General features: G+C 37.7%; 1 protein-coding gene across 3 annotated transcripts; it reads right to left on the reverse strand.

Annotated features, from left to right (window-relative positions):
• Window positions 1-1,293: 1,293 nt before the first annotated feature.
• LOC106176697 (tauropine dehydrogenase-like) lies at window positions 1,294-13,133 on the reverse strand. Of its 3 annotated transcripts, none has more exons than XM_013559184.2 (6): window positions 13,054-13,133; window positions 7,017-7,253; window positions 6,168-6,308; window positions 5,064-5,277; window positions 3,832-4,102; window positions 1,294-3,065 (listed from the first exon to the last, which is right to left on the reverse strand). In XM_013559184.2, the coding sequence occupies exons 2-6, from the start codon at window positions 7,245-7,247 to the stop codon at window positions 2,702-2,704; spliced, it is 1,221 nt and encodes a 406-aa protein (XP_013414638.2). In that variant the 5' UTR covers window positions 7,248-7,253; window positions 13,054-13,133; the 3' UTR covers window positions 1,294-2,701. The 3 variants fall into 3 exon arrangements, with proteins under 3 accessions (XP_013414638.2, XP_013414640.2, XP_013414639.2); XM_013559186.2 differs by having other exon boundaries at window positions 7,017-7,282; window positions 13,054-13,116; XM_013559185.2 differs by lacking the exon at window positions 13,054-13,133 and adding an exon at window positions 12,819-12,905.
• Between the last annotated feature and the right edge of the window lie 1,700 nt (window positions 13,134-14,833).

Raw genomic sequence — 14,833 nt, forward strand, 5'->3', positions numbered from 1 at the left:
TTTTTTTCTGTTATGAGTGACCCCCCCCCCCTCCAAGGTTTGCTAATGTACTGTGAATTTTTTTTAAATGATAAGGATGTGTCGTCCTTGGCATGAAGCTGACAACACTGAGATCATAATTTGATTTCAATTTTTTGTGGTATCAGTACATGAAAGTTCATTGTGTTAGGTGTGCAACTCCAACACAATCCTTCCTCATTAGCATCCATTGTGGCTCCTTGGCTTAGAATGCAGCAGGCCCTATATCTCCTGTATGTGTTCTCACTACGTACTAAAGCTTAATTAACATGTTCCCCATTATTCGCACATATTTTCTATGCACTTGAAACTTTGCACTCATCACATAACAAGAAAGCATTTTTAATCTGAATTTATTGACAGGGTAGTACATTTAGGGTGAGAATATAAATGATAAAAAAAATCCTCAAAAGCTTTGGTAGAATCACTTTAGAAGTGAAGATGTTGTTCAAAAGCAAACAAAAAAGCCCTAAAAAGTTTGATCAAAATTACCACACATAAACGAAATCAACATTGCTAATTGAAGCTAATAACAAAAAGTCTTGATTGTACTTGCTATAGGCAGTTGAAACAAGAAATGAAACCGTCAGCAGTTTGACTTCAAAGTTTTCCCCCACATTCGTCAAAAACGAGAACTGTAGTATCACATGGAAAAGAATAAGTATTTTATAAAATGACAAAACTGAAACCATCCAAATCTACCCTAACCCTTCAAACGTTAGTACTAGAAGAGGAACTACTACATCAGAAATACATACCGCGCAATACACGCAGTTCTAAATTGTCAATTTTTACACCCTGAGGTCCAGGACCTCCCATCTCCTCACTGCGGTAGAACTAGAATCAGTGTTATTATACCATACTTGTGTCTCTATGCAGGTATCACCTTTTCTAAAACCTCAAGTTAGATAAAGAATGCACAGCTATTGCATTAAAAAAGCCAAGTTGTTCTTTTACAATAGGACAAAAGTACAAAACTGCGTATCACAGAGTTCTTTGTCGACTTATTTTGAGCACCCTTTGGGTATTATAATAAGATATTTAGAGTCTAGTTTTGACTTATGGCATCTCAAGAAATTTAAATGCATGCATAAGAAAATTGAGGTGAGATTGGGTTCGTATCTTGGTATGAGAGGCGTATTAAAGCTGTTCACTTGCTGGCTTTGGTAATCTTATTGGTATAAACCCCTGCATTTCTCTGCTAATCTGCCCTCTTTCACACTTTTCCCATTTTTTTCTTTTTTCACCTTGGTATCAACATTTTCTGTCGTATAGATCTATAAGATATATTCAGCACATTCAAATTAAAATGTCAATCACATAAAAAAAATATTTAAGTTTGATAACTGCATCCAAACAGCTATAAATTCACCTTTTCTAACTAAGACACAATCTAACACTTTAATCTGTTCATCAAATGAAAAACCAGTCTGAAAACTCTATATAATTTGGATTCCCCAATAAAAATACCCAATACGCTGCATCTACTTAAGGAAGAACCTGTCATTTAAGGTAAAATGGTGACAGCTGGACTGCATATTATACTGGTATGCTTAGAGCTCCAATGTCTCAATGACTGTACAAAGACATACATATATATGATATATGTATTGATTACTGTGCAGTGAATGATTTACTTCCATGCTGTTATAATACGGACTAATTTGTGTGTAGGAATTACCATAACAGGAAATGTTTTGTAGCATGTTCACCTACAATTTGTTCATTATCAAAGCTTATCACTAATGAACCTTACGGTCAGGAAATATTTGGCATCCCCCAATACGCCTACTGATCAACATCTCCTTTCTTAAGGTAAAAATAATACTAGCTGGTTTGTAAGTAGTCTTAGTGTAAATGTATGGTAATAAACCTATCCTGTTGTACAACTAATACTGAGACTTGATGCTCAATACTGATCATAAAAATTCCTGTGTTACAATATCACCAGCTTACAGCTAAATCTTTTACCTTTTCATTGTAAGTCTTTAAAGATATGATAAACAGAAATTACAAAACATTATTATATATATTTAATTTAGTAGAAGTAAAAACCATTGTGCTCTTTCTAAGTGTAAGATAATATAAAAGTTTATGGGTAATTATTTGAAAAATGGACAATTTGTAAGTATACTGTTCATTAATAAAATTTTGATTTAATTAATACTATTAGCTAGTGTTATGAATGAGGATAAGCATAGATAAATGATTGTCTTTATAAAAAAATTCTAACCAGTCACATATTCATTTGCTATTCAGTTTGTGAAATGTAATGTCATCTGACAGCTTTAGAAGAGCATCTCAATCTCCAAAAAGACAAAAATTTAATAGACAAAAAGAGGGCAACATAACCAAATGAAACATACATAGCATCAACATAACACACCAAAAGGGGATATTTTTAACATTCTTGTTAAAAAAAAAGAAGGAAAAATTACCAAAAGAATAGGAAATGAAACGTCAGTTAATGAAATACAACAAACAATAAACAGAAGACTTTCAAACAACAAAGGGTCAGCCCTCATTTGGAGGATCTCTCAATTTCAAAGGACCTCTTTTTAAAAAATCTTTTTAACAAACAAATGAGTCACTACAAGAAAAAAGTTTGCCAAATCCTAAATAACAACACATTCATAACAAAATATCCATGGAAAAAATCCCAAAAATTTGATCATCTTTTCATCTACCCCAGAAGGTCATCCACTGTTTTCAAGCCATATCTCTGCGGGCTGCGAGTTTCTCCGATATCTTTTCCCGCCATTTTTCCGTCCACCATATATTCCTTACCCATCACCCCTTGTGCCCACAGGATAATCTTATCAATATTGGGCGTGGGCACTCCAACAATCTCAGCGATGCCGCGAGTGACGGTGAGGCCAAAGGGGATGTCCTCCGTCAAGTACCTCTGGGTGAAAAGCGGGACAAACCCATTTCCGTCCTTACTGGGTTCCATGGGATGAACGAGACCTGGGTAGCTCTTGTGTGTGCGGAGGATGGTATAGATACTGGTCTTATCTGGGATGTGGTTCGGCCAAGTGTCCAAGTACCTGTTAACACAACAAACAATATGCTTACATCATCAATAGACTGTCAACAATGACAGGTGTCACTAAAGCCCCCTTTACACTGGACAGCATCCTCTCTGCGTCCAGCAGTCCGGCCCCATTTGAGAGTTAAAAAATTATAATACTTTACATGCCGGCAACTTGCTGTTCATTGAGCATTCATTCTGTTACAAAATCTATGCTCGTGCCTCCTTATTAAGACCACACCGTTGCCAAATTTCATGGTCGCAGAGAGGACGCAGAAAGGACGCCGTCCAGTGTAAAGGAGGTATAAGCTACTGACAGCTAATAACGATTTAAAGACCACTTATTTGAAAGACGTGAGGCCATTTCACTTATAACTAAGTCAACAAAAGTATACATGAAACAGTTTTGTGCCAAAGGTAGGTACCAAGAAAAAAATGCCTTAAGCTGTGGTCTCATATATGTTGTCAGCAACTGAATTCACAGATGCTGGCAAAAACTATGCATTCGTATTTAAAATGTTTTTAGGAATTAACAAATAATTGGGTATGTATACACATGCATGCCAAACTCACAAACACAAGTATGCACACTCTTGTGTACAACACACACACACATGCACGCACATCCACACACACACACACACACACACACACACACATCCACACACACACATCCACACACACACACACACGGACACACACACACACACACACACCATCGCACAATCACACACACCATCGTGCAACCACACACACACACACATGCACACACGCACACTCACCAGTCTCTAACAGAGACCACTTGGGAGAGATCAGTGCCAGGCTTCTGTTTTTCAATTTCTCTGGCAATATTCTGAATCTCTTGGCTGACATCCTCCAACATCTTGGCGGTGGCCTCATCCAGGCCATTATAAAACAGAGGCTTCTCGGCCAGCGGTTTACCGTCCCAGTCGTGCCACCTGCCATACATGATGGTAGTGTGGAGGTAGGAGTTGATTGCAATCAGCGTGGTGCCCAGCAGGTGTCCCTTGCATATCAATGTAGGTCGGTTACCTGCAAGGAACAGAGATTAAAACATATTATAATAATGAATATTATTATAACTAAGATGAAGACATTATATAACAAAGTAAAACAATTTTATATATGCTACTATAATTGACAGAGGAAAAGACACAATTTTTAACAATGTATAACAATGTATACTGTTATAACTAAGGTAAAAATATTATATAACAATGTATGAAACAAATTATATAACATGAACTAACAATGTATTATTTGTATAATATAGCACGCTGAGGCTGAGAGATCAGTGGAAAAAAGCCAAAGCCAATGTTAGTCCCCAGTGATTTGTGAAGTGCAGGGTGAGCACGTGCATGGACACAAAAACAGGCGTCCAATGATATTAAACCACAAAAATTAATCAGAATTTTACCAATTTATTATTTTACTTTAATGATTGATTTTTGTTTCCTGTAAAAAAGCTGCTAATAAGGATGTATGTTATTGTAGGAGAAAATTATGACACATAAGCTTAAATCTGTTCTTTTATCCAGGACTGACCCTGGTCAATGATAATTTTACAACGAATTCAGAGAAATCCTCTGCTGACAAACAATGTACAGGTAATTATACCACTCTGTACTTACCTGACTTTCTGAGTCTTAGTAACAAATACTAGCACTGACACAAGCTTTGTTCTGATCTAACCTTAAAGCCTCTTATTTATATTACGTATGAAACACTGTATCTTTCTTGATAGGACTTTGATTGCATACATGATGGTAGAGTGATAACAATATGGCCACAGCAATCATCAACTGATAGATTTTCAGAATTCTTAGTCCAGATATGGATTAAACATAACATCCTTCTTGACAGCACTTTGGCTAGTCAATGATGCTACATCTGAGCAATGACATCAAATTGGCCATGCAACTGACAAGATTTTCACACCCAGGTACAGATTTGATCAATTTTAGCAAAATAGTTAAGTGAACTAGTAAAATACCTAAGCTTCCTTGTCCGTAGGTGACGGCTTCCAGAGGTGAGTTTCCCAGCACCGTGGGTCCTCCCTCACCATGCATAGATCCTTTCATAAACCCCTTCACTCCCAGCACATCTACTCCCTTCCCGTACTCCGTGATACGGCACGCCCACGGCAGAGACTCAAAGGACATGAGGATGCAATCGTTGGCTAATTGCTTTCCAAGGATCTCTCTCACCTGAGAAGAATTAAGAATTTGAATATTATTTCATTTTATCATTTCCAGAGATCAGTCATAGAGTCAGGACCAGCTGCAATAAACCCATACATTACATTTTGCATCTGGTTATAATTTTTTTGAGATTTTTCAAATCTAGGAGTTTGATAATTAGAATTCAAAATGAAACTTCACAAAATAATGTTTTGTTGGCAAAACCTGAAAAAATTCTGATAAGGGTTTGAAACAAATAAGTTTTTGGGAGTAAGGTGGTTGTTACTTATTATACATGTAATGACAGCTTTTGATAAATTGCCTGATATTTGAAGAGATACATACAACTATAGCAGCTATAATGCTTAAAAATCATGGTAAAAAATAAAAGCAACTGAAAGACAGACAACTGTACCCTGTTATTGGCACTTTATATATATAAACAAGGTTTTATCAAAATGCCATTGGTTTTCATGATTATAAGGTAATGGAAATATAAAAGTAATTACTATTTCACCTCAGCTTACCTCATATTAAATTGGGCTGAGAACTAGGCATTAAAACAGATCACTGAAAATCCTTAATGGAGATACCCTTTAAAATTCAATTAACTTTCCTGTCAAGCTTTCAAAGTAAATTGAATAATGCAATTTAGAAATTTGATAGGGAGACTCTCTCTGTTATAATGGAGAAATTTGAAGAAAGCTACTTTACAACTGAGAAAGGACTAAATCCCCACATCATATGGCTAGCTTTGTATTAGTAACCCAGAGAGAGAGAGAGAGAGAGAGAGAGAGAATGGTGACCAAGGAAGAGAAATATCCATAATCTGCTTTTAATTAAGAAAGTAAACCTGGTAAAGTAGCACTTTTTCCTCTGAGAAGATCAAGCCCAGGTAGAAATTAAAGCTTACAAACCTCAAACTCAAACCCTGGTGCACCAGGCATTGCTGCAATGATGGTTCCTTTCCTGCAGTATGGCTTGAGTGCCTCCAGGTACTGGCGATGTCCAAATGCCGGCACCACCAGGTAGATGATGTGGCACCCCTCCCCCGCCACCTGGCATACAATGAATTATTTTAATATCTACACACTTTTATGTCTGGACTCAGAGAAAAAAAGTAGGAAGAAATGGTGTGGAGGACTACATTTGCGATTGAAAACTGCCAAGAAAAAAAATATTGAATTTCTGGTTCAGAAATGTCATCAGGTACAGTCTAAAATGTTGTCAACAATGGAATCAGCAGTTACCATGAAGAAGAATTTTTTGTCATTTAAATGACATTTGGAAAATGATTTTTGCAGACAACATCAAGAGTGTATTAGAACGAATGTATTAACTAAAGGAGTACTAGTAATACATTCTTCCCAATATTTTGAAGAGTAGCTGACTAAACTTTTTTGGAAGCAAACTAAAGTATTTTTTTCCTATCCAAGGCAGCATTTCAACCACCAAGAAATGTCCACTTGTGCACGCAGCTGATTTCACTGTCCTCTCCTGCTCTGATTTCATAGGGATTGAAACTTTAAATTTATTAGAAGGCAATTAAGAAAAAAAATAGAGCAGAATATGTCACAAATAAACTTAATGAATCTGATAATCAAAATATTTGAGTTGTAATAACGTTTTATAAAGACAATTTTCTCTTATCTGAAAACATTCTCAATAATAATAATAACAACAAAAATGTCAAAATTACCTTATTTTTTTAAAATGAGAATAAAAAAATCTGCACCATCTTGTGATAAACTTCATGGCTACCCTACCTTGGGGTCTTTGGTAACCAAAGCTGGTTTGGCTTTCAGTGAAGAACCATTTTCAGTAAAATTCACAACAAAGTCATTCGTCTTCATGGTATTGGTCCACCTTTCAGCCTCGTCTGCAAACAGGGTCAGAACACGAGCCTCGACATCATCCTTGGAGCCCGCGATTCCAGCCAGGGCATGGGCGCCATTGCCTCCCCCACAGATGACAACCACCAGTTTGTTGCTACCCATTCTTGTCTGGAAATATACAGGATAATTCTGCAGAACTGAACAAGATGATATAGAATAATTCTTTACTTAGGCCCCATTCAGAATAGGGGACTAACTAGTCTGAGGGTCAAATATGGCGGACCCACCTGAATACCTCCCCACGGGATATCTATTCAGTGTCTAATCGCAGATTAAACTGCAAGCTTTGTAGTGGATGGCCATATTTAAACCTTGGACTTGTTAGTCCCCTATCCTGAATGGGGCCATAGAGACTAAGTACACAGGTGGTGGACCTAAACGGCATGTTTGACTGATGTTATTTAGTCTCTAAGGAAAAAATTATAATTATATTTTATCATCCTATCTAGAGACCATGAAAAAATGCTTTTAAATGCATAAAACTGAACGTGCAGAGCTATAGAAAGCTGTGTATTAGTACAATAATGTAGGCTGAACATGACAGAAGGCCTCTCATAGAACACATTGGTGTCGTGTCTTGAGGTTGGAATGTGTGTGTGTGTGTGTGTGTGTGTGTGTGTGTGTGTGTGTGTGAGAGAGAGAGAGAGAGTGGAGGAGGGGACTTGTGACCCTTCAACTTCAAAGTAAAAAAAAAAAAAAAAGAAAGAAAAAAATTTTCAGACTTCTCTTTTAACAACTTCTATGACATGGTATCGAGTAAGAAACAAAATCTGCCATTTCCAGGCCAGGACAGTCAAGACGTCACATCTGCCACAGCTCAAACTAATTAACTTCAATTCAGAAAATCATTCCCTGGCATGTGAATTACTTATAATTACTAATCAATGTGGCCAGCTCCCCAGAATTTAGTGCCTAGGGGAGGTGCTGGAATGGTATTAACAGCATTTCCAAGAATCTCAGTCTTCTTCCACTTTTCATAATATTTCCAAGAAATATTGAAATATAGCACAAGTTGACGTAATTAGCTTTTCAGCAAAGTGGAAGCTGTCAGTCCCTGGCTCTGTAGTGATGATAAAATACAGAAATGGAGCATTGCTTTCTGAAATACATCACTATTTCAATTTGGACTTTACATTTCTCGTCTTTTTTCTTTGCATTTCTCATTTTTAAAGTGATCCCAACAACAGAATTATTTTTCACATTCATTAGCAAGCTTCATAGGAGGTCATAGAAATATTAAGTGGCTTCCAGTCTCCTCCAGCTATAATTAAAGCATACAGTCACTCTAATTATCAGCTACAAAAGTAAGCTAAGTAAGAACCAATGGAGGAAACTTTTGGCCTATGTGTGTTGAGTGCATAGAGACTAGGTAAACTGAGGACGACCCATGATGCCCACACGGTATCAATCAACAAGAACGCTGACGTTTATAAGAATTATTCTGTAGAGGAAGAAGAGAACTTGTGCACACTGTACACGCAGAGAGAGCACAATTAGACAACATTTTGAAGACGGGTCTCACCATAAAATATCATTTGATTTAGCCAATCTTTTTAATTGTGTAATTTCCTCTCAAGAAACATGGTTAGTGATCACTTTAGCTGGCCAGGTGCTTATATTAGAGAGTTTCCAATGTCTATGCGATACAATGGCAAGATTGTTACATATAAGTAAATGTGGCCAGTAACCTGCTATCTCTTGTCATGTTCTGGTAAATGCTTTGGCATGCCAGCATTTCTCACTGTAATAATTATACTGGATGTAATTATACTAGACTACTAGTGAAAGCATTCACTCATTATTAGCAGATATATTGGTGAAAACAGCAATGCCTAGCTTAGAGACCTGCACTTAATTCACTGGTCGGGGATTGACAGGGTACTCGATCCAGATGGTCTCTCTACTATATATAATAATTACCAGAGACCTCTCAAGCATCTGTATGGCTGACAGCGGCAGTTCGACCTGTGTAAAATGGAACGACAGACAGCCTTATGTTTCAGTTCGCAGGGTCAGAGATGCCACTGACCGGGGCACATTTCTATGGAGCATTGTGTCTCCATGACATTCAACTGAAATCTGACCCGATTCAGAGCACATCGTAAACTTTACCATAAACTTTACCGGAGCATAACACTCACATCCCAGCAGTAATTGCCAGCATAGTAGTAACTGCTTTCAATGCACTGTGACATTTTGCTACAACCTAAGTACATTACAAGTCTTTTGCCTAGAAATAATATTCATATTAACTTTTACATAATATACTGCTGAAACACATGGCACAAGGTCAAGTAGTCACAATTTAATAGGAAACTAGACTTGGGCCTTTATAAAACCTGGTGAAGTTAATAATAATAACTTATGCCAAGATTGACATTTCAAGTCAGGCTTCAGATGAAATAATTATAATGGAATGCTAGAAAAGTACCCAGCCAGCTAAGTTTTCATTTTCATTGCACTTATAAATTTAATTCAATTGATGAAAAAAAAAAGCAAAATCCCATGGAATCCAGGCTAGCCTGCTTCTTACCCAATCACCCTAAGAAAAAACCATCAAATAATCAGCCCAGAACTTTCTGAGTTAGGCTATTAACTAGTTAAACCAAAAATGGGCAAACTATTAACTGCTTGGTGGAAGTATTTTTGGCAGAGGTAATGAGGTGTAAACCTGTCCCCTCCTTCACCCTTGCTGCCCCTCTGTCTGCTCTTCGTCCGGCAGACTGACGAATATCTCATCTTATTCACAGGTAGACAGGTAAATAATACTGCAAAGTTGTGTGTTCACACAGATTTATTTGGGATGCACTCTCTCAGAACGATTGCTTCTTGAATTAATTCTGTTCCGATATTACAAGGGGTGGATTGCATTACCCCATGCTGATAACAAGCCAGACGTACTGGTACCTATACAATCTGATCCCTCTAAAACAAGACAACAAACATGAGCAGTAGGATGATAACTGGGCCAAACCTGTCATGGAATGAGATCACTCCAAATGCTGTTTTGTGCGAACAGGGCAGAAATCTTATCATAAATCATTAAAGCTCACAGTTGCGGACCACATATATAAACTGCCAGTGAGGGAAAGATGGAGAGTTATGGTCTAACTGAAGGGAGTGTTTAGCTAAGGCCCAGTTATCCACAACTCTAGAAAGTCTGTTAACTGTTGTGTCATATGTTTTTAGAAAAACCTGCAGCAAAACACCAAAATTAATAAACATAATTATTTTATCCAATTAACATCGTCATGCAAATCAACAGAGTTTTTAAACATGCTAAAAAGATTAGCAAGGCAGGAAATACCCAGAAGTGTTTGATTTTGTTATGAAACAAACAAGCATGCATAGTGAGAAAATTAGCATCACTACCTGATAAAGAATAAATACCAGTACTTTCACTACATAAGCAAGACTATGGAAATTTTCTCCACCTACTCTGCCCCCCCCCCCCCCCCACACACACACACACACACACATAGACCCCATTTCCAGAGATTAGATCGAACTACTTTAGATCGACCTAACTCCCTGGGGGTTCATGCTAAATAGCTGTCAGCCGACACGAAAGTTAATTACCCCCTTACAGCTTGTCGGGACGGACATTAAAGCCGGATTTTCTGACAGTAATCTAGTGAGACTCCCCGCGGGGATAGATCGATCTAAAAGCTCTGGGAATACAGCCTTACACACACACATATCAGTACTTACATTAGATGTAAGCATAGCAACAGTGTAATCCCTCTCTCCCTCGATATCTCCCTTCTCTTTCTCTTTAACTCAGAACACATACAAAGATATGTGGTTTGGTAAGTGTATCAGATAAAAGTGAAAGTTTATTTGCCTCTCTCCCCCCCCCCCCCCCCCCCCCCCAGCAACCCCCTGATTGGTCCAGTAGGTCACAGTATTGCAAGCACTAGTACACCACTGCCGTCTAGGGCAGACAGATAATCACCAGTGAACAGTGGGCAAATATTTACTTTGATAACAATTCCCTTCATGCGCCTGCATAGATGTTATACAGCCTCTATTACCAGTCACTGAGTGCTAAGTTTTTAGGTCTTCATTTATTTTCTTTGACTCATATTGTTGCAAGTACTTATGCAATGTTCCATTTCTACAGTAAGCCGTGGAAGTTGATCAAGCTTGAATTTAGCATGATTTGCAATAAACTTTAATAGCAGAGGTCACTTAAGGACAGTTCCAGTGTCACATCGAGGTCAGCTGATAACAAAGGGCACAGGGGGACAGCTTGACCTGGGTGTGTGGCCAAGGCAGGGGGACACACGGGGGGGGGGGGGGGGGGGGGGGGGAGCACCTTCAAGGGGGAGTTGTTCTACTTGTTCATAATGTAAAGTGCTTTTAGAACAACTTTAAAGATGAAGCATTCTGATTTACACACATACCAGTACACACACTACTAGTATGGTAATAGTACAGCAATTAAACCATTGAATTAGTTTGTCTCTAGCACTTAAGTGCGCTTTCATTTTTTGCTTCCGTTTTGGACACTCACACTTTATGAGTTATGCAAGATCAAGCTGAAACGTGAGTGAGAATGCTAGACACAGAAAACATATGGCCTTTACTTCTTTAGCAGACAACTGAATTACTCACAGAACCCAAAGTGAAATAACAGAAAGACGAGTGCAGACCAAAGCAATGTACACTTGTTGTAGGAGATACTGTTACTTCTCGCGTCTCAAATGCCGCTGTTTTCAATAGAGCTTGTAGGTATTTTTTGGGCGTGGGTAGGTACGCGCCAGCCGCTGCCACCCGTGCTGAAATGGGATGGATTTTGCCTTTTGAAAAGCAGTTAATTAATGTGACAAATTTCTGGTGTAGATTAGCTAATATGGATTGTAATAGGTTGACTAAAAAGGTGTTTTTATGGAGTTTACGTGTATCAAACAATGGAAAGAAAAATTGGATAACTAGGGTTAAAGGTAAATTTAGTGATCTAGGAGTAAGCCACTTATATGTAACTGATAATGATATATCGAAGGCTAGTACACTTAATTGTGTTAGGGAGAGTGTAGCTTTTGAATGTCACTCCGATTGGTTGGCGAAGCTATGGGATGATACCCCACGTAGAAATGGAGGTGGAAATAAGCTGAGGCTATTCAGACTGTTTAAGCAAGACTTGGTAGTTAGTGAATACATTAAGAAACCAACTTTATCACTCAAGCACCGGCGGGCATTGGCTAAGCTGAGATGTGGGGTGGCCCCACTCAGAATAGAAACTGGACGGTATGAAAAACTTCCAGTGCTGGAGAGAACGTGTGTACTCTGTGAATCAGGTTGTGTTGAGGATGAGATTCACTTTTTAATTAATTGTCCATTTTTTAATGATTATCGTACTGATTTAATTAGAACTGCTAAATGTTTTAAGCCGGATTTTGATCTACTGGATGAAGTTAGCAAATTTCTTTTCCTGATTGATGATCCAAAAATGATTTTTAGCACTGCCAAAGCCTGTAGCCTTTTCTTAGGATTAAGAAGAAATTTTATGTATTTAAACTGTAATTAGTTCTTTTAGTCTCTCATAGTTCTCTGTATAGAACTGCCTGATGACTGTTTTAATTTTTATTGTTTTAAATTGTATCTATGGGTGAGACTTTAATAAAATAAATTGAATTGAATTGAATTGAATTGCTGTTAAGCAAAGTTTACCTGTCTGAGTACACAGGTTCACCTGTGCTTTTCACCGGTCGTAGAGCAGCTGAAGGCTCCTCCTCAGGTTCAGGCTCACATGCGGCACTGTTGAATTAGTAGTTTTTTACCACCAGTTAGATTATTACCCAATTTTTGTAGCACTAAAAATGATTTACATGGGCAATATAAACACACAATACACTTTTGGTGGGGGGTTCAAAAGTGAAAGTTACAGGTTCGTTTTAGGCCTCACCTTTTCAGTGGACTGCCTGCTTCTAGGATGTGAAGAATGACCTTGGCAGAGTTTTGAGGTCAAATTGGAGTGAGCATGCGCACTATTGTTAGTCAATTATCAATATCAGGCCCTCAAAAAATCACAGAAAAAATGGAAGCACTGACGGAAAGGCAGCAGGGGCCGGGAATTAAATCTCTGATCAAATTTCAAATAAGAGCGAAGAAAATACATCTATCTTTTGGATTCGGAATCCATTTTTTGCATTGTTTTTGAATTAATCTATGACACGCCCACGAACCTCAGACACTTGATATTACTTACATGTATACAGCATATTATTTAAGTTATTTATTTTTCATTTACTTTTTTGGTATTTTTTGGTGTTGTTGTTTAATTTTGACAACCATGATAGCTAACAAGTAACATGAAAAACTAAATATAAAATATATGATACCAGTACACAATAAGTTTCTTTTTCCTTTTCCCTTTCACAGAAAAAAAAAAAAAAAAAAAAAAAAAAAAAAAAAAAAAAAAAAAAAACGTGAAGTACACAATGAAAGTATCAGAAGCGGCTATTTATCATCAGCAGCAGTTGTTATACAGACTGATGTGTCAATAATACGCTATAGTTAATCAAACAGACGACGGTCCTTTTTATTTTCTTTTCAATTAAAGGGATAATAACTCTTTGTATGAGATCTATATTTCACAATAAAAACATTGTGAACAACTCATAGAAATATAATATATTCTGTTTTACTACAAAAACGGCAGTTATAGCTGTTATTCTGATATCTGAGCTTGTCTTCAGACCACGTGACCTCCATTGATGGCTATACTCTGCTATAATCTCTTAAGAGATTTTAACAAAAAAACAAACTTTTTATAAAATAACCAGGGACTAACTTTGAATGTAAAATTGGATTCATTAACCATTGGTAAGTATGGGAAAAATGTTGTTTACTCCAGGAAAATTCATTTTTTGGCCAAAACGAAGAGTTATTATCCCTTTAACATCCACAGTATTCAGATCTCCCCTAGCTCCCCGGCCACCTATTTAATAGGAGGTGTAAAAAAAGGGGAGGGGGGGGGGAGGGTCACTGAAAAACTGGATTGTGTTCCCACAGGAAAAGATGTCCTAACTTGTGAAATATGGCATGGAAAATGGATTGAATTTTGATTCAAAGTCGACCTTTTCAGCTAAAGTGCAGATCTTTCTGCCCCCCCCCCCTCCCCCACCGCAAACGGTCATATGCTATTTTTTCTATCGAAAAGTTCTACATGTACATATGTATACTGGCATATTTGGACAAATTGAACGTTTTATTGGTGGCAGGAATACTGCACTTTTATTCTCTATAGTAGCCAACAAACGGTATTCAAGGGAGATACATGTAACATTACATTACTTTTACAGTATTATTGGAATCCACACTCACTTACAAGCACTCGGGGAGAGAGTGAAGGGGGGTGGCGGAGAAAAGACCTTGATATAATTAATATTCCAATACGTAGGATTTCCGTCTTGTTCATCATCTGGATTTCCGTAGATCTCCTCGTGATTATTGGAATTATTTCTGCTCACTGTGGTCTGTTTTTCACGGTTTTCGATACCGTGTAGTACGCTTAAGCCTTCAGCTAATTGCGAGGGACAGCCATGACAAGCATGACATGATTATCCATGCATTCCAAGAAACAAGTCTTAATTATAAACGAAAAAGCAGTTCGTGATCTCGAGTCTCGGGTTTAAGATCGCAATTATAAGCGACTCAAACCGTAATTTCATGGCGGGAACGTA

This window comes from Lingula anatina, chromosome 9, assembly GCF_051362555.1.
Source record: "Lingula anatina isolate TDL-2025a chromosome 9, LinAna3.0, whole genome shotgun sequence".
NCBI lineage: Eukaryota > Metazoa > Brachiopoda > Lingulata > Lingulida > Lingulidae > Lingula > Lingula anatina.

Excerpts from the sequence above, each read along its gene's own strand:
- LOC106176697 (XM_013559184.2), bottom strand. The coding sequence starts at position 7,247 with ATGGGTAGCAACAAACTGGTGGTTGTCATCTGTGGGGGAGGCAATGGC. Across the intron at positions 6,309-7,016 it reads TGGTTACCAAAGACCCCAAG|GTGGCGGGGGAGGGGTGCCA; the intron begins GTAGGGTAGCCA and ends ATTGTATGCCAG. Across the intron at positions 4,103-5,063 it reads CTACGGACAAGGAAGCTTAG|GTAACCGACCTACATTGATA; the intron begins GTATTTTACTAG and ends TGTTCCTTGCAG.